This window comes from Tursiops truncatus, chromosome 2 (genome assembly GCF_011762595.2).
Source record: "Tursiops truncatus isolate mTurTru1 chromosome 2, mTurTru1.mat.Y, whole genome shotgun sequence".
NCBI classification, from domain to species: Eukaryota; Metazoa; Chordata; class Mammalia; order Artiodactyla; family Delphinidae; genus Tursiops; species Tursiops truncatus.
The window spans coordinates 102,044,576-102,072,091 of record NC_047035.1 but is presented as its reverse complement, the minus strand read 5'-3'; the positions used below and the strand labels follow the sequence as shown (position 1 = coordinate 102,072,091).

Here is a 27,516-nt window from a genome sequence, read left to right as displayed (position 1 = left end):
GCCGCAGTCTCCTCTGCTCAAGCCCCTTCATGACTGTGCATGAACCCTTAGCTTAAAACTTCCCTAAGTTCTCTGCTTGGCAGACACTGCTTTGGGAGAGATTCCCCAGCTTCCTCCTTATTTGGTGCCAGTAATAAATACTTCCTTCTCCTGATCTTTACCTTGGTTGTCTTTTGGCTCAGCTCCCTCTAAGAGGTGAACCCAATTTTCTGGTAACAATTTGAAAAGCACTGTTATAAAGCTGTTCGCCCGGGATAAGTTTACCAGACTCTAAGGATTTCTTCTGAGGTTAACTTCCCCAGTGAGACATCTGATATTTTTCCTCCTCTTTTTGCATCTATTTTATTATATAGCGCTATCATAATGATCAGTACAGCAAACATAAAGAATATAAAAATGGCTCCTTGAGACTCGAGGGCGGCGGTCCTGCGCCGGGCGAGGAAGCGCCTGCAGCCTCTCAAGGGCCGCAGGGGTTGTGTAACAGGTCGCCTGCCGGACAGAAACACTTGACAGCCCCGCGGGCCAAGTCGCGGGCGCCTGCGCGCAGGCATTAGCTCCTCCCTCCCTTCCTTCCACCCAACGGCTGAGGGTGTGGTCGGGAGAAAGAGCCCTGAGGCTTCCCGAAGACGCCACGGCTCCGCCTCGGCTTCCGCCAGCTGCGGCGTCTGGAGAAGGTCGGGATGTTGTCACTTCCTCCGGAGCAGCTCTCTGCATCCGGGTCGGCTGTTGCCGCTGTGGCTGAGGGACTGGGCCCGGGTCTCACCGTCGGAAGGGAGCGGGCTCCGCTCGGCGCTACCTTCTGCGACCTGGCCGTCAGCCCTGCGTCGCCGGCCTGGAGGGGCGAAGAAGACGAGGAGGCCAAGGGTTCCTCCGGGGTCAGTGCGACTCGGGAAGGCTGGGCACGGCGGGTCTGAGCTGGGAACAGTCCTGGAGTGGACGGGGGGACGTCCGAGGGGCGCGTATCCCGGACCGCCCGACAAGGGAAGCCCAGAGCGGTATCCGCTGTAGGAGGCGCCGCGGAAACTGCCCGGAGGCACTTCCCGGATCCCCGCCCCGCTTAGGCCCCCGCCCTTGGCCAGGCTTCTGATTGCTTTTTGCCACCCTTGCGTCCCCCCTTCTCCCACCCCTTTTCCGTTTGTAGGGGTGGTGCTCTCTTCTCTGCCCCTCTGCACATCCCCCACTCTGGGGGCACGTTGGTCCCTTGTTTGTCACCAGCGTTGGTCCTGGTGCAGAACAAAGAAACTTGGATGTCTAATGTGCTCCACACCCTCCGGGAATATAGACACGGAAGCGGCATCTGTAATCAGGGCTTTAAGGGACCTTGATATGTGGAAAGCCCAGTTCCTGCGTGGATTCAGACACTGCCTTTTACTTCCGTACCTGGCAAAAGTGGTTTGAGTTTCTTGATGCCCCTGGAGATCTACTAGAGCAACTCCTATTAAATCAGAAATGTATTTGGGTCTGATACGTTGCTTTGAAACCCTCTTGGTCTTCCCTGTTCTGGGCAGCTCTTTGAGAGCACGGCTTTTGTCATCTAGGTAGTCGTAGCGCCTTGCATGTAGTTAGTTTAAAGAAGTGTGATTGTGTTTTGGTGGTGGTTTTTTTTTTTCGGAGTTTTAAAAAAAGGCTATTTCTCCTAATGCTTAATTACTTAATTTTTAAAATTAAACGTATTTTTTCTTTAAAATTATACAAGAATTTCTGCCATTTGTAAATGGGTGTTGTTTCCTCAAAATTATAACTGAAGTTACCGTGTCTAGTTACCCTACAGACTATTTTCTTATGATTTTGCATATCTTCTCCTTAGTTCTTATCATTTTACATTTTCTCCACACAATCTTTTTGATTTTCATGGTCTCCTCTATTGCAGCCTAATATTGTTGGGTTTAGACAGGAAGTATGACAGGTCCACTTCTGCAAACATGGGGCTTGAACTAGATCATCATAAGTCTGTGCTATTGTAGTCTTTAGGCATTACAGGACCTTTGAAGCTAAGTGTAGCCATATCTGGCATTGCAGGCTTATTCTGTAGAAAGTTGCCAGTGAACTGGAGGCGGTGTACTGTATTAGAAACAGTCTAGGTCTAATCTGGAAACCAGAATGTAGTGTTATTTGCCTCATATATAAGATAAAATGGGTGTAATAACATCAGTGTTTTATACGACACAAAGTTTTTGGGTGGGACGCATGGGATGATGGATGTACAAGTGGTTAGTAAAGGGGAAAAGCACTCTTTAGGAAAGTAGTTCTCTTCCTTCTGGTGTAATGCTCGTAGAAGGAGCAGTAGTGGAGAAAGGCATCTAAAAAAGGAAGTATATGTGTAGCCAGATCCGATAATTTAACCCTGGCTGATAGTGGATCAAAAAATGCCATGTGAAGTTTGCATCCTATAAAGCAGAGTGCTAGTATAATGTGATGATAATAATATTCCAAAGTTATAATTTTATGTTACATCCAATATTTGTAACTCCACAGAAAAGTGTTACAGATCAGTTTTTAGACTTTAATCTTCTTAAAGGTCTCAGCGCATTTCCAGTACGTTCTGCATACTGATAATATAATGTACCTTGTATAGTTGGCATAATTACCCTGTGCTTTATCGTCACAATTTTGAGAAACAGCACTATTGTAATTTCTCTTGAATTTTGTGTTAATATTTCTGATAGGGTGTCACATTTAATTGAGATATATAATTGACATGATAGTTTTTTAGTTTCAGGTGTACAACATCATGATTCGATATTTGAATATATTGCAAAATGATCACCACAATACGTCTACTTAACATCCACACTTAGTTACAAATTTTTTTTCTTGTGATGAGGACTAATATTTACTCTCTTAGCAGCTTGTATATATCTAATACAGTTTTATTAATTATAGTCACTATGCTATACATTGTATTTCCAGGACTGACTTATTTTATAGCTGGAAGTTTGTACGTTTTGACCCCCTTCATCCATTTTACCCACCTCCCACCCCACGACCTCTGGCAACCACCAGTATGTTCTCTGTATCTATGAGCTTGGTTTCGGGGGGGTTGGGTTTTTTTCTGTTTTTTTGTTTTTTGGGGTTTTTTTTAAAGATTCTACACATAAGTGAGATCATATGGTGTTGCCTTTCTCTGTCTGACTTACGTTACTTAGCATAATGCCCTCAGGGTCCATCCGTGTTGTTGCAAATGGCAGAGTTTTTTTTAAATAGCTGAATAATATTCCTTTGTGTGCGTGTGTGTATGTGTGTGTGTGTGTGTGTATTCATCGATGGACACTTAGGTTGCTTGCATATTGTTGGTTATTGTAAATAATGCTGCTGTGAATGTGAGGGTACAGATATCTTTTCCAGTTAACGTTTTCATTTTCTTCCGATAAATACCCAAAAGTGGAATTGCTGGATCATATGGGAGTTCCGTTTTTAATTTTTTGAGGAACCTCCTTACTGTTTTCCGTAGTGGCTGCACCAGTTTACATTCCCATCAAGGATCCCCTTTTCTCCTCATCCTCGCTAACATTTGTTATTTCTGGTCTTTTTGATAATAGCCGTCCTAAAGTGTGAGGCGATATGATATCTTTGTGTCATTTCATTCTTAAAAACCTGCATGACTCTGCTCTCAAGGAAACAATGACAAGCATATAGGATTTTTACAGGTGTTTTGGTGACGTTCCTAAACACATAGGCTGGGCCTAAAGTATTTTCTTGTAGTGCTACCAGCATTGCCAGCTTCACAGGAAAAAGTGAACATAAATATTTAGAATGAAGCCCTTTCCTTTAAATGGGGATGTGAAAGCCTTGCCTAAGCATTTCCTTTTGCCAGATTGATTTCAGCATACATGTTGGTTATTAGCACCTACATCTAGGTTAAACTACATAATAGTAAAGTTGTCATGTAAAATTGTAAGTGATAATTCAGGCAGTTCTAAATATGATCTTAATATTCAATTTCTGCTTATATTGTTGTTTGTTGTTTGTTATATTGTTAGGCTGCATGGGGAAATATGATCTTAATATTCAATTTTTGCTTATATTGTTGTTTGTTGTTTGTTATATTGTTAGGCTGCATGGGGAAATCCCTGTTTTCATCTTGGTTGAATTTACCACCACACCTCACTGAGGTCAGCTACTGTTTTTGAATTTGTCTCTGTGACCTCCACTGCTAACTGGCATAAGTAATGATGTACCACCACTACCACACATTTGTTGAGAAATCAGGGTATTCCTGTTGCATTTGGTTATTTTAACAGTTGGCATCTTAAAGTATTACTTCCCCATTCTGATTTACCAAATCAATGAACAAAAAACGGGAAACAGCCACGATTAACTTGTGAATCAGCAGCATCCTGATTTCCTTCAGAGTAGTTGTGCTTATATTGCTCCTGTCTTGTTTCCTGTTCTTACAGCTGCTGATAATGTGCTTCTAAGAGCAGTCCTCTCTCTGTCATTTAAACTTTACCTAGTGTACTTCTCCCCTAAAATTGGTGATGAAATGGTTAAGAGTGAATCTGTATTTCTCTCTCCTCCTAGGTTTCGTTTAACTAGCTTAATTAATTATCCCCAAACTAAATATCCATGTCCATATGCTGGGGTGTATTAACATCACATGACTCAATGATATTAAAGTAAAAGTTGAATGAATCAGCTAAATGAGCTGAGAGACTCTGGCTGCCTGTGTCTAGAGAAGTATTTTCACGTGGTTGACTTGCTCAAGTGGTAAAGCAGCTAAAAGACATGGTTTATCTTTTAGAATTTCACAAGGTATGTATTTTCTCTTACAAACAAGGAATAATTTTACCAACAGAAATAGACACTGCTTGTATGTAGGTTGCCCCAAATATTTTCACTGCTCTTTTTGAGGGGTAAAACTAAACAGGGAGACTATTTATGTAGTTTAATTAGAAAAAAAAACTTAACAGGTTGAGCAAAACAAATGGTTACTATTCAATGTTAAACCTTACAATTAAATGTTTATTTTTAAATTTAACTAATGTTTAAAGACCCATTATGTGCCGGACACTGTGCTAGATGTTGGGAGTATAGTGGTAGCAACTTCCAGTCACCGCTTATATTTTTGAAATATTAAATGTTTTTCTGAGTATGTGGGGTATTTGAAAAAACCACTCAGAACATCCTATTATTTTTCCAACACCCAGTAAAAATGTGAAACTAAGTAATGAAAGCTCTGATTATTAAATCTAGGAAAAAACATTAATTCACTTCATAGTGAGTATCAAAGATTTGAAAAAACACTGAGAAGTGTAATGAATTTAAAAGTTGAGGGACTTCCCTGGTGGCACAGTGGTTAAGAATCCGCCTGCCAGTGCAGGGGACATGGGTTCGATCCCTGCTCTGGGAAGATCCCACATGCCGCGGAGTAACCAAGCCCGTGTGCCGCAAGTACTGAGCCTGCGCTCTAGAGCCCGTGAGCCACAACTCCTGAAGCCCATGCTCTGCAACAAGAAAAGCCACTGCAATGAGAAGCCCGCACACCTCAACGAAGAGTAGCCCCTGCTCACTGCAACTGGAGAAAGCCCGTGCGCAGGAATGAAGACCCAATGCAGCCAAAAAAGAAAAAAAGTTATAAAAGTTGGAATAGACTGTCAGTTTTCAACCTTAAGTAATAGAATGCTGCACTCTCACTTGAACATGAATTCTAGAGTAATAAGTATTAAGTATTTGGGTTTTATTGATCATAATTTGGGGGTCTTTTCCAATAATTCTGTGTTCTAAATAGAAAATTATTTGTTAAAGTAGGTATCCCTTTTTTGTTTGTTTTCCTCTCTACAGAGAGTAAGAGTTGCTGTCAGAGAACAGTCTATGAAGTGGTCCTTGAAGGTGTGTCAGATTACTTTATAGGTTATGTATCAGAAACAGAGAAACTGCTAAATAAGTCAAGATTATTATATTTTAAGTGTGTTTTCCATTCATTTCTCAAAATTGCCTGGCTCAGTTTTTCCCGGAGAATTAAAAATGCCTTACTCCTATGTGTAAATTAACTGACTTTTCCCAGCAAACATGTTGGTGAAGAAAAGACAGCATTGGCTTTTTTCTATTTGCAAGTGGTTCCTCAACAATTTAGACCTTTTGAGAATGTTTGAAATCTCTTGAGCATAAGTAAGAATTCAAACTGGGAAAAGAGCCTCCCAGTCTTGGCAGAGATATGAATGTAGTTTATTATGTGAAATCTAACACTTTAGAAAATTTCCAATGTAATTTTGTTGTTGTTGTTCTGGAACATAATGGTTTTTTGGTACAACTTTGTGTATCTTTTGAATGTTGTAATGACACAGCAGATAAGGCAACCATAAAATATGACCACAAGTTATACATACATGGTTTTAAAAGTTAAATAATTTAGAAGGATTTACCATGAATAGCATCTTCTCCCCCTCCCACCTTATTTCTTCTTCCACTGGTGTCAACCACTTTTAACTTTGTTTTAAAACTGCTAGTGATAACTAGTAATACTTTCTATCTCTTAAGACATCTATGTTTTACTTCTTTTTTAAAAGATAACTTTAGACATCTATTGACTTACTCTAATGTAAGTGAACTAAATATTCCGTTTATACCTCTTGCCCCCTAAAGTTGTCACGATTTTTGTTGCACTGTTAACCAGTTGATCTTAATGACTTCTTAAATAATATACTTAAACCTGTATTTCTTATTCCATCAATGATACCAAACTCTAGATCCTTCATTTTGTAAACTGCGGATAGTAACACCCACATCCTTTCTTGGAAAAACTGAAACTAAGTTAAAACATGGAGTTGCGTGAATAGAAATATTCACCAAATTCAGTGTCTGAAAACTCATGCTAAACTACATGAGAAAAGCTTGTTATAGATATGAAGCAAATCAGAACGTAGCATAATTCTTTTACTGGACAGGTACTGAATAGCCTTCTTTAAGTGGCTCAGGAATTATGTCATTGGAACTATAGAGAAGTAATATAAGAGCACACCACTTGGACTCTGCTGAATCAAGTGAGTGTAAATGCTATTTACCTAGTGTTCAATTTCTAGAATTAACCTCTCTTCAAAGGACAGAAAATTTAATTATGGGTGTAGAATAGAGCATATATTTATTTACTTTTATTATTTGTGCCCCCCATCCCGCAAATTGCTTTTACATAATTTACAGTACCTAATAAATTTTAAATCGTGTCCTGGGGCACACATGCATATATGCAAATGGAAGCAGGTACTTCACTGCACAATACCCTTATTACAAACAGTAATTACTGGAATATATACACTCTGTTTTCTGTTCTAATTCTTGGGGGAAAAAAGTTGTAGTTGCAACCAACTAAATTTATTTCATGATCAGGGTGGAAGTATGAACTAAGGTATAAGATTATTGCATCTTTTCAGCAGATAAAGTGAAAAATAAGCCTATAAATTTTTTTTTCGTTTTTTACAGGACCTTGGCTCTCTGGGTTATCAGGAGCTTGTAGTTGACATTGAGTCCAGGCTGAGGATGGAAGGTGTTGAACTTAAGGAAGAATGGCAAGATGAAGATTTTCCAATGTAAGCAATGCTTTTAAATGAAAACAAGTAAACAAAACTTCACAGTTTCTTTATTGAGATGTCACTTACTACAGGGGTCCCCAACCCCCAGGCCACGGACCACTACTGGTCTGTGGCCTGTTAGGAACCCGGCCACACAGCAGGAGGTGAGCGGAGGGCGAGTGAGTGAAGCTTCATCTGCCGCTTCAGTGCCGCTCCATCACTCGCATTCCCGCCTGAACCATCCCCCCACTGCCCCTCTGTCTGTGGAAGAATTGTCTTCCACGAAACCGGTCCCTGGTGCCGAAAAGGTTGGGGATTGCTGACTTACTAAATGAATATCAGGCTTCTTAAAGAAACCCAGTGTTGCAAAGTATTCATTTAATACTGGTAATAAGAGTCTGAGGGGTTTCTAGGGGAAGATGGTCTTTAGAAGTCTATAAGAATTGTTAAGTTGTATGCTTTTATTTTGAGAAAAAGCTTGTTAAGTAACCAAGGAAGAGCTTTCTAGGTTATCTGGCGAGCTACCTTGACACATTTGCATTTGTGTTTACAATTGTATTGGCACCAGTTGGGTTAAGAGAAAAAGAGCAAAGGCAGACTTTATCTTTAAGTGATGCTTCCATGCCATCTTGGTCAGAAGACCATCCCAGTGCAAAGAAGGTTCCTTAGCAGTTGGAATATGGACAGCTGGTGAGAGTACTGAGTCATTGCATAGCATAGCATGATAATAGTAATAAAGAAATGCAGAGCTCAAAATATGTAATCATCATTACCATATTCCCATTGTGAGTGACAATTCAGCTTCATTGTACATTGTATCATGCATCACATTAAATTCATGCATTTGAAATATATTTGTTTTGTAGATTAATGATTTTTTAATTTGTTTTGTAGTTGTATTTAAGAGCAGTTACATAAGGAATATATATATCTACTTTTATGTGTTGCTTATGTAAATATGTAAGTCAATTCAGACAGTCTGAAAATTTTCTTTGACAGTGGTTTGTAAATTACTAAACCTTAAGAAACATTGGTTTATTCAGTTTTCCACATAATTGTTTCTATAAGCTATTTTAATAGATCTTTGAACTTCAAAAAATTTTTTTTTAATTTCTGGGTTAAAAATTGTGTCTGTGTGTTCTAGACCTTTACCGGAAGATGATAGTATTGAAGCAGATATATTAGCTGTAACTGGACCAGAGAGTCAGCCTGGTAAGAACTTGACACTTAGTGATAGACTTTAACTGTGCTATTTTTTGAACACATTTCTTTGTCAAGATAAAAAATATACTCAGTTTTTATTCCATCATAGGGTGCCAAAGGGTAATTTGAATGTTTAGGAAAGCGTTTTTGGATTGCTTTGGAATACTTTTCAGAAACATACCTTTGGGTTTTAGAAATTTCAACCATAAAGGGGTGAGAGGAGATCGTTTTTAATAGTAAAAGGTGACTATAAGGTCTGCTGCTGTTATTTAAAAAGGCATATCCTTGCTGAGATGTGTCATCTTGCTGTGATACAGAAGCAATAGTGATCAAACTCCAAAGTTTGTAAATAAGTGCTTTGGAATTGTGTTTAATTAATGTTATTTTCTCAAGAATAAAGTGATTAAAGTTTTTCTCTTATTCAGTTTATACATCTAAGCATTTTTTCTAAATATATCTTTCACTTTTTTTTTTTTTTTTAACCCATTCCAGGCTCACTAGAAGTTAATGGCAATAAAGTGAGAAAGAAACTAATGGCTCCTGACATTAGTCTAACCCTGGATCCTAGTGATGGCTCTGTGTGGTCAGATGATTTGGATGAAAGTGGGGAGATTGACTTAGATGACTTAGATACACCATCAGAGGACAGTAATGAATTTGAGTGGGAAGGTAAGTGTTTCATTATTTTTACCTGACTTTTATTAATGAATGTTCGTGTTTATATACATACATAGTAGCATTTTCCTATTAGGATAATTGGAAAAACTTAAAACTTGATCATGAACCAGCTAAGGGATTTTGTTGAAAAAATCAGTGGCTAAGGGATTTTGTTGAAATGTTATACTTTCTAAAGTTCATATATTTGTTGCAAAGATATGAAATTCGGCTAAACACTGAATACGATGGCTTTCAAAACCGTTTATAGTAGATTACACATGTGGCTCTATTTTTTTCTTAATTGCCCAATGCTGTAAACGTACGCTTTTCCATGTTGCTCCCAATATTGCTTGATAATTATGGCATGTTCTTTTATTCAGTAGATAACTAAGAAGAAAAGCTTTGAAGAAACTTATGCTTTAGGGAATGTGCTAAAAGTAGTTAAGAATTTGCAGAGAGGGAGTTCTGAAGGGAGTGGTTTTTTTTTGAAGGTGTTTTTTTTTTAAATAGGTTTGCCGGATAGTGCTGCACTTTGTAAACAACTACCTTGAATTAATGTATTCTCTTAGCCTCCACCCTTATATTCTTTATCATTAGTTATTTGGAATTGAAAGGAATTGGCATGTGTTTTGCTTTGCATGCTTTCTTTAATTAGATAATTGCTGTCTACAGTATCTTTATAGTTGTTAATAATTTATATATGTTTAGTTCATCTTTAAAGTGATTTTTATTTCAAAGCAGTGTTTATCACTAGGTATGTTATCTGCAGTAAAGAGTAAGATCCTTAATGTGCTGTTATCTTCTGTTCCTTTTTTCTTCCCTGTTTCACTGGTTCAATATGCAATCCGGTAATAAGCAATATTTTATAAAGATACTGAAATAGTTTTCTGCCTATGTGTTTTGTCTCTTCTTTCTTTAATGCTGCTGTAGTCATTTCCTGGAAGGATATTTTCCGTTAACAGCTTTGTCTTGGGAACAAACAACTAACATACAGTAGGTTTCCCCTTCCCCCATCTTTTGGTAAGGACTATGATACTAAAATTTCGAAAATCATTGCTTCATTAAAAATCAGCTAAAGTGCAATCTTAAAATGTAAATTATACCTAATCATTGGTGCTTGTGCTTTGACTAATGTCAATTTAAAATAGACTTTTGCATGTACACTTCAGAATATTATCAGTAATTTTCTGCTTTATAAGACTGATCAAATGAGAAATAATCATTGACTCGTTAACCACTTTCTATCTGGTATTATAATGTTTGGGGAATAATTTATGTGCTCAACAACAAAAAACATTGGCTCCCAGAGAGTTGCTTTAAGTAACCTATAGTGGTAACTGTCTGTCAAGGACAGTGTTGTAACTAGAATCTGGAAAGGCATTGTAGGGCCAGTGTACTAAGATTTTGATGGCTGTGTGAATTAACGTTTCTGAATTTGTGGATGTACGTTGTACTGCGATTAGGTCCTTTCTGAATTAAGCAATTCAAAACAAGTTAACCATGATTTCCAAAAAACAAAATGGCCTTATATCAAGAATAAGCCTTTTCCTCTATTACAGAAGAAATATTTAAAATTCCACACACAGGGAACTCTGCTCAGTATTATGTAACAACCTAAATGGGAAAAGAGTCACTTTGCTGTACACCTGAAACTATCGCAACATTGTTAATCAACTATACTCCAATATAAAATAAAAAGTTAAAAAATAAATAAAATTCCACAGAAGGTATAATAAAAAAATTCTCTGAACAATCTAATTCGATAGTAAAGTGGTTAACATGTAATTTGATTTTTATTTTATAAATAACAATCTGTGATTCAAAAACCTTTTATTTTGACAGATGATCTTCCGAAACCCAAGACTACTGAAGTTATTAGGAAAGGCTCAATTACTGAATATACAGCAGCAGAGGAAAAAGAAGATGGACGACGCTGGCGTATGTTCAGAATTGGAGAACAGGACCACAGGGTTGATATGAAAGCAATTGAACCCTATAAAAAAGTTATTAGCCATGGAGGTAATGGTTACCAAAGATTTTTCAGATTTTTTAATACAATATCAGAAATCTGAATATTTAAGAGAATCTTTCCTTTGAGGTATTACATAATTTTGAAAGCATAATAAACATCATGTCCTTTTAGAAATGTAACAGGTTTGAAGTAAAAGGCTAAAGCCAACATTTAAAAATTGTTAACATGTGCATACAGTAAGTTCAAAAGGTGTAAGAGTGTACGGTGAAAACTGTCTCCTTCCACCCTTATCCCTAGACACCCCTAAACTGGGACTTTCTCCCTTTTTTATCCATTTATAATTTATATACAGTGAGCTACTGTAATCCTTTTTTTGTAGCATTTGTATATTCCCTTTTTTTCCACCTTCATTGAGATAAAACTGACAAAGTGTGTAAGTTTAAGGTGTAAAATATGTTGATTTGATACGTTATATATATATTTTCTTTTAATTTTAATATTTAGTTATTTGGCTACCTCGTGTCTTACTTGCGGCATGTGGGATCTTTTGTTGCAGTACGTGGGCTCTTTCGTTGCAATGTGGGCTTCTCTTTAGTTGTGGCCCTCGGGCTCAGTTGTGGCATGTGGGCTTTAGAGCGCGCAGGCTTAGTTGCCCCTCGGCATGTGGGATCTTAATTCCCCAACCAAGGATCGAAAATGCGTCCCCTGCATTGGAAGGTGGATTCTTTTTTTTCTTTTGCTTTCTTTTTTTTAAAAAAAGTTTTATTATTTATTTTGTTTATTTTTGGCTGCATTGGGTCTTAGTTGTGGCACACGGGATCATTCGTTGCAGTGTGTGGGCTTCTCTCTAGCAGTGGCGTGCAGGTTTTCTCTTCTCTAGTTTTGGTGAGCAGGCTCCAGGGCGCCTGGGCTCTGTAGTTGTGGCACACAGGTTCCAGAGCACATGGGCTCTGTAGTTTGCGGCATGCAGGCTCTCTAGTTGAGGCACGCGGATTGCCCCGCAGCATGTGGGATCCTAGTTCACTGACCAGGGATCAAACCCGAGTCCCCTGAATTGTAAGGCGGATTCTTTACCACTGGACCACCAGGGAAGTCCCTGGAAGGCGGATTCTTAACCAGTGGACCATCAGGAAAGTCCTTGACACATTATATACTGCAAGTGATTGCTACGATAGCATTTGCTAACACCTGTATCACATCACATAATTACCATTTCTTTTTTGTGGTGGGAACATTTAAGGTCTAGTCTACTCTTTTAGCAACTTTCAAGTACATAATACAGTATTGTTAACTATAGTCACTATGTGGTACATTAATCCCCAGAAATTATGCATCTTCTAACTCGAAGTTTTTACTTTGATCAACATCTCCCCTTTACCCCCGGCCCCTGGTAACCACCATTTTAGTCTCGGTTTCTGTGAGTTTAGCTGTTTTAGATTTCAGATACAAGTGACATACAGTATTTGTCATTCTTCTGTCTGACTTATTTCACAAGAAATGCTCTAATCTTATGTGTACAGTTCACTGAATTTTGATGAATGCCCATAGAACTATATACACTTAAAATCTACACCCCCAGACATACAGAACATTTTCATTGCCCCAGAAAATTCTCTGGTTCTCCCTCTCAATGAATACCCTCTCTCCAATAACCACTATTCTAATGCCTACCCCGTGATTAGTTTTGCTTGTTAAAGAATTTCATGTAACTGGAATCATAGTTTACACTCTGTCTACTTTCACTCAGCCTAATGATTTTGACATTTATCCATGTTGTTGCATGTATCCATAGTTCATTCCTTGTTACTGCCGGTTTGCTTATCCATCACTATTTTGATGGCCTTGTGAGTTATTTTCTAGTTTGAGCTATTATGATTAAAACTGCTGTGAACACTTTATTTTTTGTCTTTGCCATTCATTTGCTTTTGGCTTGGGGGGGGAGCTGTGTTGGGCTGCACACAGGTTTCTTTCGTTGCTGCGCTCAGGCTTTCTCTAGTTGCAGCGAGTGGGGGCTACTCTTCGTTACAGTGCACAGGCTTTTCGCTGTGGTGGCTTCTCTTGTTGTGGAGTACGGGCTCTAGGCACGGGGGCTTCAGTAGTTGCGGCTCGCAGGCTCTAGAGCGCAGGCTCAGTAGTTGTGGCACACGGGCTTAGTTGCTCTGCAGCATGTGGGATCTTCCAGGACCAGGGATCAAACCCGTGTCCCCTGCATTGGCAGACGGATTCTTAACCACTGCACCACCAGGGAAGTCCCCTGTGAACGTTCTTATACTCTTTTGCGCTTATAAATACAACCTGGCCCTTTAAAATATGAATCTTAATTTGCCTTAAAACCCTGAACAAATCATTTAGCTTTACCACAAAGTAGACAGTTAGTTCATTCCACATTTTTTTTTGGAACACCCACTTTGCATATTTATGGAATATATAAAAATAAGGCTTTGTTCCTTAAGAAATTTACAAGTCAAATAGGAAAAGCTATGAAGTGCAGTTATAACATCTATCAGTCTGACTGTCTTGTATGTAGAAGTTTACATAGTCACTGTGTAAATAGCACCAGAGTGTTAGTGGTAGTCAAAATACAACTCTATAGAGCATGTCATACTACCTGAAATCCTAATTCAGGACAGGGGGCCACATAGGTCAAGCAGATTGGGTTTTTCACATAGTCGTTTCTGCTTAATTTACTCTCTGCCAAATGCATTCTGTTTATTTCTGTAGTCTTCATTCATCTGAAAGCAAATCTCTTGAATATTTGCAGTTACATTATTCTGCCTAATTTAGTCTTACTCAGTGAAGAAAACAGGATAATATGGATCACGAAGTCCACAGACATGTATTAATTCATCTAGTTCATTGGAAGCAAGTTGTGAGACCTGCCTCATTGTTTAAACCTAACATTTTTGAGAAATAGCACTTTATTTTTTTAGGAGAACATAATTAGGGCCATTTTATCCTACTGAGTTACCACAAGGTGTTTTGTGACTAAGGGATTAAGAAAGGTAGTGAATATTCTAATGTACTTGAAATGTTCCTTTTTAGTGCATGTTTGTAAACAATAGGAATGAAAATTAAAGCGGAAGTATTTGTTGCTGGTTACAGCTTAATATCTATATGAGAATTAAAACATTTATGTTTTAGAGATTGTAATTAAAACGTATATTTTAGTGCTGTTTTTCTTCACTTAGACTTAGGTCAGACATAATCTTTTCTTTTTAATACCCTAAAAGCTACAAAATGCTAGACATCATTGAATGTAAAACTATTTTTTAAAGAGCAACTACTTTAAGCAGAAGTTGCATAAGAATGTTTTATTGCAGATGTTGTATCTGGTTGGATTATTATCTACTTGCTAAAATAAGGCAGCTTTCTGAGTATGCTAATTTAAGTGGGTTTCTGGTTTTTATGCCCACTCTTTCCTCTTTAAATTTTATTGTTCTCTTTTTGAGAAGAGAGGATTTAAAGAGCTCTGTAAGACTATACAGGGTCAGAACAAAAAAAAACATACTTTTTGATTCAGAAATGTGTGGAACATGCACCACTATAATTTATCAACCATAAATGATATCCCCTGAAACATCTTCAGAGTATAATCATGCTGGTTTCTTTTTCAGGATATTATGGGGATGGATTAAATGCTATTGTTGTGTTTGCTGTCTGTTTTATGCCTGAAAGTGGTCAACCTAACTATAGATACCTGATGGACAATCTCTTTAAGTAAGTAGATCATCACAAAAATGTTTGGACAGAATTGAGTACATTAGATCTCCAGTTTAAGGAAGAGAACTTTATTTAGCTGGGTAGAAATTATTGCATTGGCCAAAAAGTTCATTCGGGTTTTTCCGTAAGATGTTACAGAAAAACCTGAGGGAACTTTTTGGCCAACCCAATATAAATAATCCTAGTTCTGATTCCTTACGTCTATCCCTTGGCATTATAAAAACTATCCATTTTCCAACTCAACAGAAGAATTGTCATTTTAAAACTGGAAGAGATATTACAGATTATGTGTTCCAACTTCATTTTACACTTGAGGACACATTAAGTGCTTTATTGGGGAAAATTTCAAACATATACAAAGGCAGAGAGAAGTATATTAAATCTTTGTGTAACAATCACCCAGTTCCACAATTATCAGTTTATACTTTATTCCCACAAATACCTCCCCATGGCATAATTTTGAAGCAAATCCCAGACATCATATCATTTATAAACATTTTAAGATGTATTTCTAAAAGAAAAGAACTTTTTTTCTTTAAATAACCATAATACCATCTAATGCTGTTTTAAATTTTTGCTCTCACTGAAGGGGAGGGAAGGGAATTGTGTTATTTGGATAAGCTGGTTTGGTTCTGCATAGCAATGTTTCTAAGACTTTATTTGTACAGGTACGTTATTGGCACTTTGGAGCTGTTAGTAGCAGAAAACTACATGATCGTTTATTTAAATGGTGCAACAACTCGAAGAAAAATGCCCAGTCTGGGATGGCTCAGGAAATGCTATCAACAAATTGATAGAAGGTATTGTAAATGCAAGTGGAAAGCTAGTCTGAATAATGTTTATTATGTCCTTATTAGATTAAACTTTATTTCTGTTGCCACTTAAAGTCACCATGTATTTCTTCAGAAATTACATTTATTAATTTCATAACAAGTTTCTATTTTCAAACTTATAAAATAGCTCTTTATTTCTCCTTTGTACCACATCAAACATTTTCCTATAATTTACATTTTGGGAAAGGATGGAGAATTTAGTACATTTCCTATTTTATTACATTCTGGATTTTGCCTCATTTATAGTGCTTAGTATATTTTGTTAGTTAAGATGCTTATTTAGCTGTAATCTTTCTTTGGAATGAGTTCTAGAAATGTATTCTCCTGGGAGTTAGTCATCCATGCTAATGAAAGGAATTTTGATCCTCTATTTGGTTTGATTTGACCACAGCTAATTCAAACTAGGTTTAATCAACTCAGATCCAGTAACAGGTTTCTCTTCATACCTGAACATGACATTGGCTGGTTCTTGTGATTGTTTTTTTTTTTTAATACTTAGTCATCACTGTAAGTGTGAAATATGATGATAAAAACAGCAGTTTTTATTTCATCATTTTAAGTTGTCTAAGATAATGCTTTTTTTAAATTTATTTATTTATTTATTTATTTATTTATTTATTTATTTTTGCGGTACGCGGGCCTCTCACTGTTGCGGCCTCTCCCGTTGCGGAGCACAGGCTCTGGATGCGCAGGCTCAGCGGCCATGGCTCATGGGCCCAGCCGCTCCGCGGCATGTGGGATTTTCCCGGACCAGGGCACGAACCCATGTCCCCTGCATCAGCAGGCGGACTCTCAACCACTGCACCACCCGGGAAGCCCTAGGATAATGCTTTTAACTTTCAATAAAAATTTTAGACTCCATAAGAATACATTAGATCTGATTCATGTTGCCTGTTCCTGTGGTGATCTCTCCTCTCACCTTTCTGCCTGCCCAGTGCCTTTCATGGTGTTGAAGAAATTAAAAACAGTTTCCCCTCCATCCTGAAAAATGAAAAGAGCTTACTTTTATATTCAGTATTGGCTTCTACCCCTGGTTGACAGTCTTGAAGACAAGTGAATGTATATTAGGAGACATTTAATAACAGGCTACACTGTGAACATAAATTTAGGTAAATGAAGTAGAGTTCATTTTGTGGCAGTGGGAAGGACCATTGGAATTCAGGAGTGCATTTTCTTTTGTTTGTTATCTTTTGTTGTCTTTAGGAATATCATATCCAAATGACAGCTCTTGAATGAGGATTTTTTCAATTTTTTGTATAAATTTGCACATACTTACTGATGTCTTAGCTTTTCTTCTAGCATTAGAATTTGTAGAACTTTAAAATTTTTCTTTTTCTTTTAAACTCCAGGTTACGGAAAAACCTAAAGTCTCTCATTATTGTACATCCCTCTTGGTTTATCAGAACACTTCTGGCTGTTACAAGACCATTTATTAGGTAATTTTCTGAGAACCATTGACTCTTAAAGAAACCCCCACAGACTCCTTGTATGAATTTCTTGTCAGTTCTGTTGGTCAGAAATATTAAGGTAATTATCTTTATTTCTTTCCATAGCTCAAAATTCAGCCAAAAAATTAGATACGTCTTTAATTTGGCAGAACTAGCGGAACTTGTCCCCATGGAATATGTTGGAATACCAGAATGCATAAAACAGTATGTTTTGTTTCATTTTTTTAATTGTATTGGATCTTTATATTTTGATGTGCAAGAGGTAAATATTTCAGTACCCATTCTTTCTCCCTTCATATATTATAATTATTTTATAACTGCTCTTGTTTTTATAACAAAGAAAAGGGGAAAGAAGACACTTTCCAACACTTTCCCCATAAGTCACCATTTTCTTCAGGCTATCAGTTGAGTAGGAGGAATTGTTTCTGGTTTGGTTCATTTATATTTTTAAAGATAGTTACAGTCTTAAGAGATGGTCTCTTGATTGGTTAGTACTAAGGAACATTCTCCAGACTTGAACATGCTGGTCTCCAAATTTGAGTAAGCTTGTCATGGCATCAAATAATATTATTAGGGAAGTAAAATATTTATATCTGTCTAATCTTAATACTTTCCAGTGGCTGGAGTTTGTTCTGTTTACCAAATTCACTTATCTAACTTCTAAAAGGAATTGGTAGAAGACTGTTAACATAAATACTTGAGTATCACAGTGCTATAATATAGAAAAATGTTTCTTTGTTCTATTAATGTGATGTTTTAGTCTGTTGAATGTGTCAAAACCACATTTCTTAAGTCAGTTCTGACTTCCTGTATAGTATGTTAAATATTTTTGGGTTTGCCTGCAAACTTTTGAGTTTATTTTTAGTGCCTTTTTTTGAGTTTTTGTTCATCTTCATAACATGTATGTTTACTAAAATAACTCTTCCCTACCAAGGTATGAAGAAGAAAAGTTTAAAAAGAAACAGAAAAGGTATATGCACACCTTGACTGGGTTGCATCTAGACTAGTCCATTTGCATTGCACAGACTAACTCTTCCTTATTGGTTGGTTAGCTCGTAGACAAAGATAATAGCATTTGTAAATATAAATATACCCCAGGATTCAAATGTAGAGTGAATCCAAAGTTCCTGATGCTGAGTATGGCTTGGATTCACTCTGTTTTAACACCATAATAATCTCAGTTACAAAATAAAGACCACACCTCCTCCTCCCTGCTTTTGGTATAAATACTGACAGTAAATTCCTAAGAATACTGTTTGGAAAACCAATTATTTATAATACCTTACCAGTTTCACCATACTTTAAATCTCTAAGTTGCGCTTTTGAAATATTTGTGCACTTTTTTAATGTATCAGTTTTCCCCCCTGGGGTTGATGATTATATTTGCAATGCACATGTTCTTTGGCTAACCAACATTGATTTTCTTGTATGCTTAAATGGCCTGCTAACTAGTCAAATTCTACATGTGATAAAATACCTAAAAGTTCAATGTACCATTTAATAGTTAAAACACTCTGCTTTCCATCTTTAATTTAATTTTGAATACTTCTGCTTTGAGCATAACAAACTGTCATCTGTTAATATCTTGGCATAGAAGATGAAAGGCAAGTGTATAAAATAGTTACCATTTTATATAGTAATTTAGAAAATTATAGGATTTAGATCTAACTTGTTAATGGATTTTTAAAATATTAACAACTAAATTAGCAAAACAGATTGATACAGTCTCATAAGAGTTAAGGTGAGAGATTTGTATGTAGTTATCATTTGGACCATTGTAAGGAACTGGAGCTGGAATATTCTTAACTTTGAACACATTTTGGCTCTGTTGATGAGCAAGAATTCAGTTGACCATGTGATAGAGTCATAGCTTTACATTTCTATGTGACACTTTACAGCTAAACATTTTAAGATAGAGATAAGGACAGTGATTTTAAATCTTGCTAATTTCTCGTTCCTCTCAAGACATTGGTGTGAATTTGCCAGACAAGAGGCTGAAGTTTAAAATGTAGTCTATAATTGTAGAGTATTTTGAAGCCAGCTGCTTCATGGATTTCAAAATGAATTGCCTTTGTTGATGAAATCTGCTATGTTGTGCCTTTTTACAAAATTCTTAGTTAAGTAACTTAGGCATCAGAAAAAAAGTAGAATTGTACTTCTTATTTAAATGTATTGTTTGAAACCTACCAATATTATTTTATCTTGATTTTTTTTTTTTTTACTTTCGTTTCATTTAATCTTAAATAGAATCATTACATATATCTTTTAGGCACTTCTGAGTTTTTGTACAGAGTTTCTTTAGCCTTGAAAAATAATAAATCCTTGTCAGCTTGAAAAGGGTAACACTCAAGTTTTAAAAATAGAAGGGCATGTTTTTAAAACCAAGTTAACAGAAACTGCATGGGGGAGCTTATTACCCAAGGTGAAATTTCTATGAGTACTGGTGATAAGGGTTCAAAACTGAGTGTGCTGAAATATAGCAGTTTTAAATGTTTTAGATGTTTGTTTCAAATAACTCAGTGCAAGTGTAGCCAGGTAGATGTTGATTGTTAAAATATTTGAACAGAGTTTAAAAATAAAGTGATTATGAAATTAGTTCATACCGATATTTCACATGTTGAAAAGATTGATGTGTTTTGCATGCCTTATCAAGAATATGTACCTTTCAGATTTTTGTTACCAATATAAAAAATATTTTAAAATGTTGTTAATCTGGCTTTACCACAGGCCAAGGCTTTTAGGTCTGACTCACTAATGTTCAGGTGATTGTAGTAATGGAAACAAGTGTGAAAAGTATCTTCATATATCATACCAAGTTGTTTTAAACTCTCCTCCATCAGTGATTCAAACTACTACAAATATAAATATACAAGTATAATAGTAAGAGATTGTTGTACATTATCTGTGAAGGGTTGTCTATAATTTTTGTGTGGTAATTACATAATTCTTCTAATCCCCACTTGCCTAAATTTTGATGTGATCTCTATGCATCCCACTCCTGATCCAATCATATTTTTAATCTACATCTAGATACTTCTGATTATTAAATTCTGTGGCTTCTTACTATCAAGATAAATAAAAAGTATTCACATTCTAAGTGTACCAATAAATTTTGGAGAATAATTATGGCATCCATAAATATGTACTTTTACCACTGAACTTAAAAGTTGATCAGTTGATGGCATTAGTGGCATTTAAATATTTCAGTTAACAACATCATTTTTGAGGGAATTATTTTTCCTGCCACTCAGATCACTTAGCTCCCTGCCTCAGCCATGCTACAGTTCAACATTTTAATATGCCTGTTGTAATTTGAACTTTTAATAAAGTTTATATGCATTTGTATATAAAGTATCTTACAATCTTAAAAAAAAAAACAATAATCACATTCTTGCCAGTGTCCTCTTGCCTTTAAAAATTATCTTTCCTGGTTGGGAAAATGTTTGGTAACCTTTTTACTATGTCTGCTTCTTTGCAAAGCTTTGTTTATAACAGAATAATAATCTATGGTAAAATCAGCCATTATTTTTAGAAAGAGAATTGTTCATTTGCTGATATCTTATTATCTATATTGTTTTTCATTAAATAGAGTTGATCAAGAGCTTAATGGAAAACAAGATGAACCGAAAAGTGAACAGTAAGTTTGGCATCTAGTCCAAACACTGAAGAATGTGCTGATGAAGCAGTGCTTTTTTGCATTTATAATGCATTTATTGGTCCTGATTTTTATGTAACCTGTTAACAAAACTGACTTGACTTTTTCTTAATGGACTTTTGTATAAGGGACTGTTCACTGCTGTACTGGTTTGCAGATCTCTTGAATTTAGCTCTTTACTAGCTAATTATATTGTAATCATTTTATATTTTATATTGCTAAATAGCAGAGAACCACACTTTATATAAAGCAGTTTTTGCATTTGTTTATTAAATGATGCATTTTCTTCAGTAAAATATTTATATGCCTAAATGGAAAAGGAAAGAGATAATATATATTTTTATGTTTTTGAGCAGTATTTTTTAATGTATACCTTTCTTATGGAAGAATATGCAGGTAAATAAGACCATGATTTTGTAAAATGCATGTTAAAATATTTGTTTTTGTAAATGGTTAAATACACTTCCTGGGTCACTTAGAAAATACGCTCATAAGGTGAGGGACAGTTAAACTGGTTCTCATGAATACCCAAAGGTCATATACATAATCTAAGTAGATTAGTACCGTTCTGAGTTTTTTTCTCACTTAACATTTATTTCTTAATTCAGACACAAATACAAGTGTATTGCACACTTTTTTTTTTAAACATAAAGACAAGTCAAAAAGCCATTTTTAGAATTAGAGAATTTAAGAGGTTAAGAATTGGGGCTTGTGTATATGTATATATCAGACATTTTATCTTCTGGCCAAAAGTCAGAACTTCATAAAAATTGTAGGTTTGTTCACTAATGTGAAATAAGCTGTGTGTCCAGGGTATCACTCTCCTGAATTGGTGTGAGTGCAGTGTAATATTCAGAGAATGTGATGAGTTATTCACTGTCACTACTTTTCTTTAGAAAATAGGGGCTGCTTTTTTAACTACTTTCAATGTGGGCACTTTACCAAAATACTTTCATATCAGGTGTTTGACCCAGTCAGATAAGGTGTGTTTTCCCATTTTCTGTAGAATTATGTTAACAGTACTGTAAATTAAGTTATTTTGTAAGTCTTAGAGCATCATCATATTATGGTGTTTTGCGTTTGGTGTAAGCATATGAACTCCTTGTTTAATTTGGTAAGTACCTTGACTCTGCATTGAAATTGTATTTATGCCCCAGATAGAACTTAATTACCCACAAAATCATTTGAAAACAACAGGTTGGTCTAATACTGTATCATATACTTGTGTGACTTACACATTTGGTAAACTTAGTACCTGCCTGATTTAAGGGTCACACCACACTCCAGCCCTTCTTATAAGGTAATTTACAAAAGAGTAGTAAAATTGAAGTGCAGGAGCTAAACCTCTAGGATTTATTTTATCCTAGACTGGCTTTTATCATTGCTGTTTTTAGTGTAAAGTTTTCTATCACAAAAGAGAATTTCCTTTACTTTTTGTCCTCCTCAGTCATAAACTTGACACAGTAACCCAAGTCCAATTATGGCAGATGCTGGAGGATTCCCAGGATGAGACTTTCTTTAGCAGCCTCCTGACTTCACTTGGATCCAGCTGCTGTAGGCAGATCCTGAACTAATGTCACTATAGTCAATAAAGCTAAAACCATTATTGCTTGCTCAGATCTTAGAAATACTTTGTGTTCAAAAAGCAAATTAACAGTAACAGTTTAGGCATTCCTTCTGAATTTACGAATAAAAGATCATATTGAATTTAATTGTGATTAGAGTCTATATTTGTAGAGTGCTTTAAGTGACCTTTCATCAGTAAAAGTAGTCTTTCATCTATAAATTTGTGTCTCAGTCAAACCTGGCTGAGCTTTTTAAATAGGTGGCTTTCCTCCACATTAAGTACCCAGTTCTTCAGTTGCAACACGTCACTGTTTATTGACTTTTGCATTTGCAAGCATCGTCCCTGATTATAGATACAACTCGTTGCAAAAGTGGTGCATTTTCCTACATATTTTTTTAAAGTAGAGATAGCCTATATTCTATCAGAACATTAAAATTTAGAGGGAACAGTGATACCATTTGGGATATAACCAAAGGGATGTGCTGTGAATCACTAGATTTAAAAGAATACCTGTTCTAACCTATACCTTGATGAAATCTGGTATAGGGACATGCCCCGTAATGTTTCATAGCTGTGAGACTTAAGATCATAACAAGTAGGTCAGAGGAAAAGCATTTATTAAACTGGTTATTTGTAATTACTAGCTATGTGACATTTTCCCCATATCATTCAGTTTTAATTTTCCATTAGTGATTGAGGTGAAAGTACATAAAATTGTGTTATTTTATCTTTCTGCTGGGATCATGGTTCTAACTTGTTTAATTTGATGCTTATGCCACTATTTTTTGTTGTGTTTAGGTTCTGAGTGCCTCTTCTTAGTCAAAAGTTTCTCTTACAAAGTAATCTGATTGTGTTCTCCTTGGTCATATTCCTTATTAGCACCAAGGGAAGATACTATATTGATCCCACAGTTTAAGCTTAATAGTCTTTAACTGGGGGTGGGGGGAGTATAAAGAAATATGATTCCAAGTAGGGCCTGGCAGGACCTGGAAAGGAAGATAACAAAACAAGGAAGTAAGAGAAAGAAAACTATAAAGGGATAATGAGTTAGCTAAGATTCCACTGAATGTGTCCTTGTTAAGGGGAGTGCTGTATATGGCAGCAGTTGGTACCATTTCTTGTATCAATCAGGAAGACCTGCAGGCTACATACAGAATATGTGAATAAGACTGTGGAGTGAAGGGGGCAAAGGCTGGTAATACTTACAATGAAAATTCATATTTTCCTCTGCTTTGTCTCTTCATACAAAAGCAAGTTTAAACAGGGGGGGTCAGCAATTACAATGCTCAGATTGAAGTGTAGGGTTACGTTACTTTTGACATAGCTGGTAAACATTTAATGTATTGTTCCAAAATGGACATCACTCTTTAGTAACTATACTGAATACTGAAATTTGCTGATTGACAGGTATATATAGGTTGCTAGACTTTCTTCAACTGCAATTCCAGAATTTAAAAAGGTAAGGAATCTGCTTTTTTGAGAGTCTTCTTTTAAATGACTGTGTTACTCTGGCTGTTTTTACGTGATTGCTCAGGGAATTTGAAAGTGTTTGAATTAAAGAAGAAGGGGCTTTTTAGATTTCTTCAATTGATAGTTAAAAATTAGCTTTAGGATATGTCCAGTTTCCTAATGAGATTGGTAAAGTTGTATATAAGGTGACAGCAGCTTCATCCTTTTCCCCATGTGATACGTGGAAAATTGCTAACATTGCTCCTACAGGAGGAGGAGGAAATAGACTGAAAATAGGTAGTTATGGCTACCACATTCTGTTTTGTTTTCATGCCTATTTTTTCTCATCCTGTATAGCTATTTGAGAAGTGGATCACAAATGTCAGAAGGGTGGGATAGCTAGAGGAATTAATGTACTTAAAAGTTAGACCAACTATTCTGTTAGAGTTTATCTTGTAGGAACAGGGATTGCGTAATTTGAGTTGCTGGGAGAAAGAGTTAAGGACTTAGACTTGCATGAGAAGGTCAGCTGGTAAGAGAAGTGGGAGATTCTCAGTGTTCTAATAGTAAGGAAGAATTACCTGGAGAGTCTTTCATCCCCCTCTTCCCATCCCAAGATTCTGAATGAGTTAGAATCATATCAGTGGTGAGTCCCAGTAATGTGATCCTTTAAAATTCTTAATGGTAATTGAAAATAATGTGTTGACCAGCAAGGAGTGACACAAAAATTTGAACAGAACTGTTACTTTGTTGCAGCTATATATGATAGATCTACTTAATTTCTTATGTTTTGAGAACTACTTTTATGAAAAGTTTACATGAAGCACTTAATATAACACATCAAACACCAGAAGAAAATCAAAGTTTAATGCTTTCATTTACTAAAGAATTATTATAATATCTGTCTAATTCTATTTTATAAGACATTCTACAAGAGGTTAAAACATTTGCATTTTGAAACTTTTATGCGTTTTCACATTCAGTGTAGCTAAGGAGGAACTTGGAAAATAATGTTAATTAGCTACTCTACTGCACTTTTTGTATTTGAATTTTCTGAAGTTATGTCCCTTAAACAGCTTATATACATAAACTAGCTAGTAAATATTTGTGGTGTTCAGGGCACTGACTTGCACAGCCCTTGGGGCACATGGAACACAATTCAGAGTTCGTTAGACACTAATGCACTTTGATATATATTTCAAAGATTAATACATTTTTCTTACCATAAATTCACATGCTGTCATTTAGACACAGTTAATGTACTGTGATCATTTTATCACTGTTCAGATAATGTTGCATAGCCTAGTGCTCTCCTTTTACAGTGAGAGAAATTCAGTTCTGAAGACTGTGTGTGCAAGATGTTGATGTGGTCCCTGTAAGAAATACTAAGGTTGGTCTTGATTTACTAAGAAGATGTAACATTTTCTTTTTCTCTGACTTGTTAGGAATACAATAACTTGTGTCCTGATTTGTTGCACATCGTATTTTTGCAACGTTAATGAATTGAAATAAATTAATTGGAAAGTTTTGGTTTTGACTCATTTGTCACATTTTTCTGTCTCCCATTTCACTACTGAATTTTTACAAAGTTTATCTTGTAAGCTTTTCAAATAGTTTTAAACCTTTTGTTTCTGTAGTTTGGGTGCTGCTTCCTATTCAAGGGGGTGAAGAGTTCATCCTGCTTCAATTTTAAACATTATCTTAACTATAAGCACACTTTGTATTTCATAGTTTAGAATTATTTTAGTTATGGGGAATCCACCAATGAAATCAGTTCAATAAGTGGCTGAAAACATGGCATAAAAAATAACCTGTTTACTCTATGGACCTGCGCAGAGGTTCAAGTTGGTTGCAGTTGTTTTGCATTTACTCCTTAATCACTGTTCAACTGCTTAACGGCAAACAGCTGCGCACATTACTGCTGCCTTTAATCCAGTTAGAATACCGTTTGGGATTACGTAAACGCAAATACAAACTGAAGTATTTGTCTTGCATTAAGCATAAATTTTAAATACAGATTCTCCCGAATTGAAATTCTGTGATTCACAAACTAAACGCTTGCAGAGTTAAATGAATTGCCGCACTGTTTCGTTAAATACTTGGCTATAAACTTTTCAGAATTTGGCTTCAATTCTGTATTACTGGGTCTTCAACAGTATTACGCTGAACACACTAGCGGCATAAAATGTGACTGCCTTACGTTTTCTAATTGTGCGTGTAACAGTGGAGAAGAGTCTGTAAAATTGTAATTCTCTCATTAACGATTTACTGAACCTGGTGAATTACTTGGGAGCTACACCTGTTTAGCGGTCTGAGGCTTCAAAGCTGCGGCCCCACGCTCCTCTCTCCACATCCCTCCCCTCTCGCAAGACTTGAGTGGCTGGCGGGAGCAGGAATGGGCGGGGCTCACGGGCCTACGTCATTTCCAGCTTCTGCGAGTGCTTCCGGGACGCCGCCCCAGCGCCGCTTTATCTGCGGCGGAACGAGAGGTACTCTGGCGAAGTAGGTGTCTCTTACTGGTTTCCTGGCCGAACCACTTCTGTTGCCTCCGACGCGGGAAGCGCCTTTTCCACAGGTACTTGGTGAGCCTGCCCGCGCTCCCTGCCACCATTCAGAGCAGGCATTGCGTCCGTTGGGTCTTCTGCGAGGGCCTTTTCGGCCTGGGTTCGGCCCGTTACCGACTTCGCTGCCGGAATGGCCTCGCGGCGCTTCCCGGGGTGGGAAGGGAAGGAAAAGGAGGCGGCCGGGAGGCTTGTTGTACTCGGGGCGCCATGTGAACAGTCCGGAGGGTGGGGGGTTGGGGGGCAGGGGTCCTCAGCCCAGCACCGTATTTTTAGCCAGGTGAAAGTCTTAAAGCTTACATGGTGATTTTTCCCCACAGTATCGGGGCGGGCTTGCGGGGGGTGGGGGGCGGCCCGTTTCTTAAGTGTCTCATTCTTGTGTGTCTTCGGTGCTTGAAGTCCGCTTTCCAACCTCATGTGAACTCGTACCGGAATGAATTTAAACTGGATGGTTTGCTCAAGAAAGACTAGGACTGTGAGGTTACTTCCGAATGTGGAGCCTTCTACTTTAATTTTCTAAACTGCAAAATGGAGTAGTACTAAATTTACGTGGCTCATACCACATCTGAAAGAATTAAACATTTCACAAGGAATTTTTAGAAATCTGAGATTAATTAAAGCAAGTAATTTAAACAAACATTTAAATAACATAGCTATTTCTAAAATTATTTTTTATTGAGGTATAATTGACATATAACTTAACTACATTACTTTCAGGTGTACAGCATAATGATTCAATGTTTGTATACATTGTGAAAAGATCACCACAATAAGTCTAGTTAACATCCGTCACCAAACATAGTTGCAAAAAATTTTTTTTTCATGTGATGAGGACTTTTAAGATCTACTCTCTTAGCAACTTTCAAATATGCAATGCAGTATTAGTAACTCTGGTCGCCATCCTGTACATTATATCCCCATGACTTACTTATTTTATAATTGCAAG

General features: G+C 36.6%; 1 protein-coding gene across 10 annotated transcripts; it reads left to right on the top strand.

Moving 5' to 3' along the window:
- Positions 1–656: 656 nt before the first annotated feature.
- BNIP2 (BCL2 interacting protein 2) lies at positions 657–25,546 on the top strand. Of its 10 annotated transcripts, XM_073801091.1 has the most exons (14): positions 657–875; positions 5,782–5,829; positions 7,417–7,523; positions 8,650–8,717; positions 9,201–9,377; positions 11,208–11,384; positions 14,952–15,054; positions 15,711–15,857; positions 17,240–17,326; positions 17,444–17,542; positions 18,273–18,308; positions 20,928–20,975; positions 23,968–24,019; positions 25,332–25,546. In XM_073801091.1, exons 1-13 carry the CDS (start codon positions 681–683, stop codon positions 23,975–23,977), a joined length of 1,302 nt encoding a protein of 433 aa, XP_073657192.1. In that variant the 5' UTR covers positions 657–680; the 3' UTR covers positions 23,978–24,019; positions 25,332–25,546. The 10 variants fall into 10 exon arrangements, 9 of the variants coding, with proteins under 9 accessions (XP_073657192.1, XP_073657191.1, XP_073657193.1 ...); XR_012330154.1 differs by having other exon boundaries at positions 20,928–24,019; XM_073801090.1 differs by having other exon boundaries at positions 23,968–25,546.
- The last annotated feature ends 1,970 nt before the right edge of the window (positions 25,547–27,516 follow it).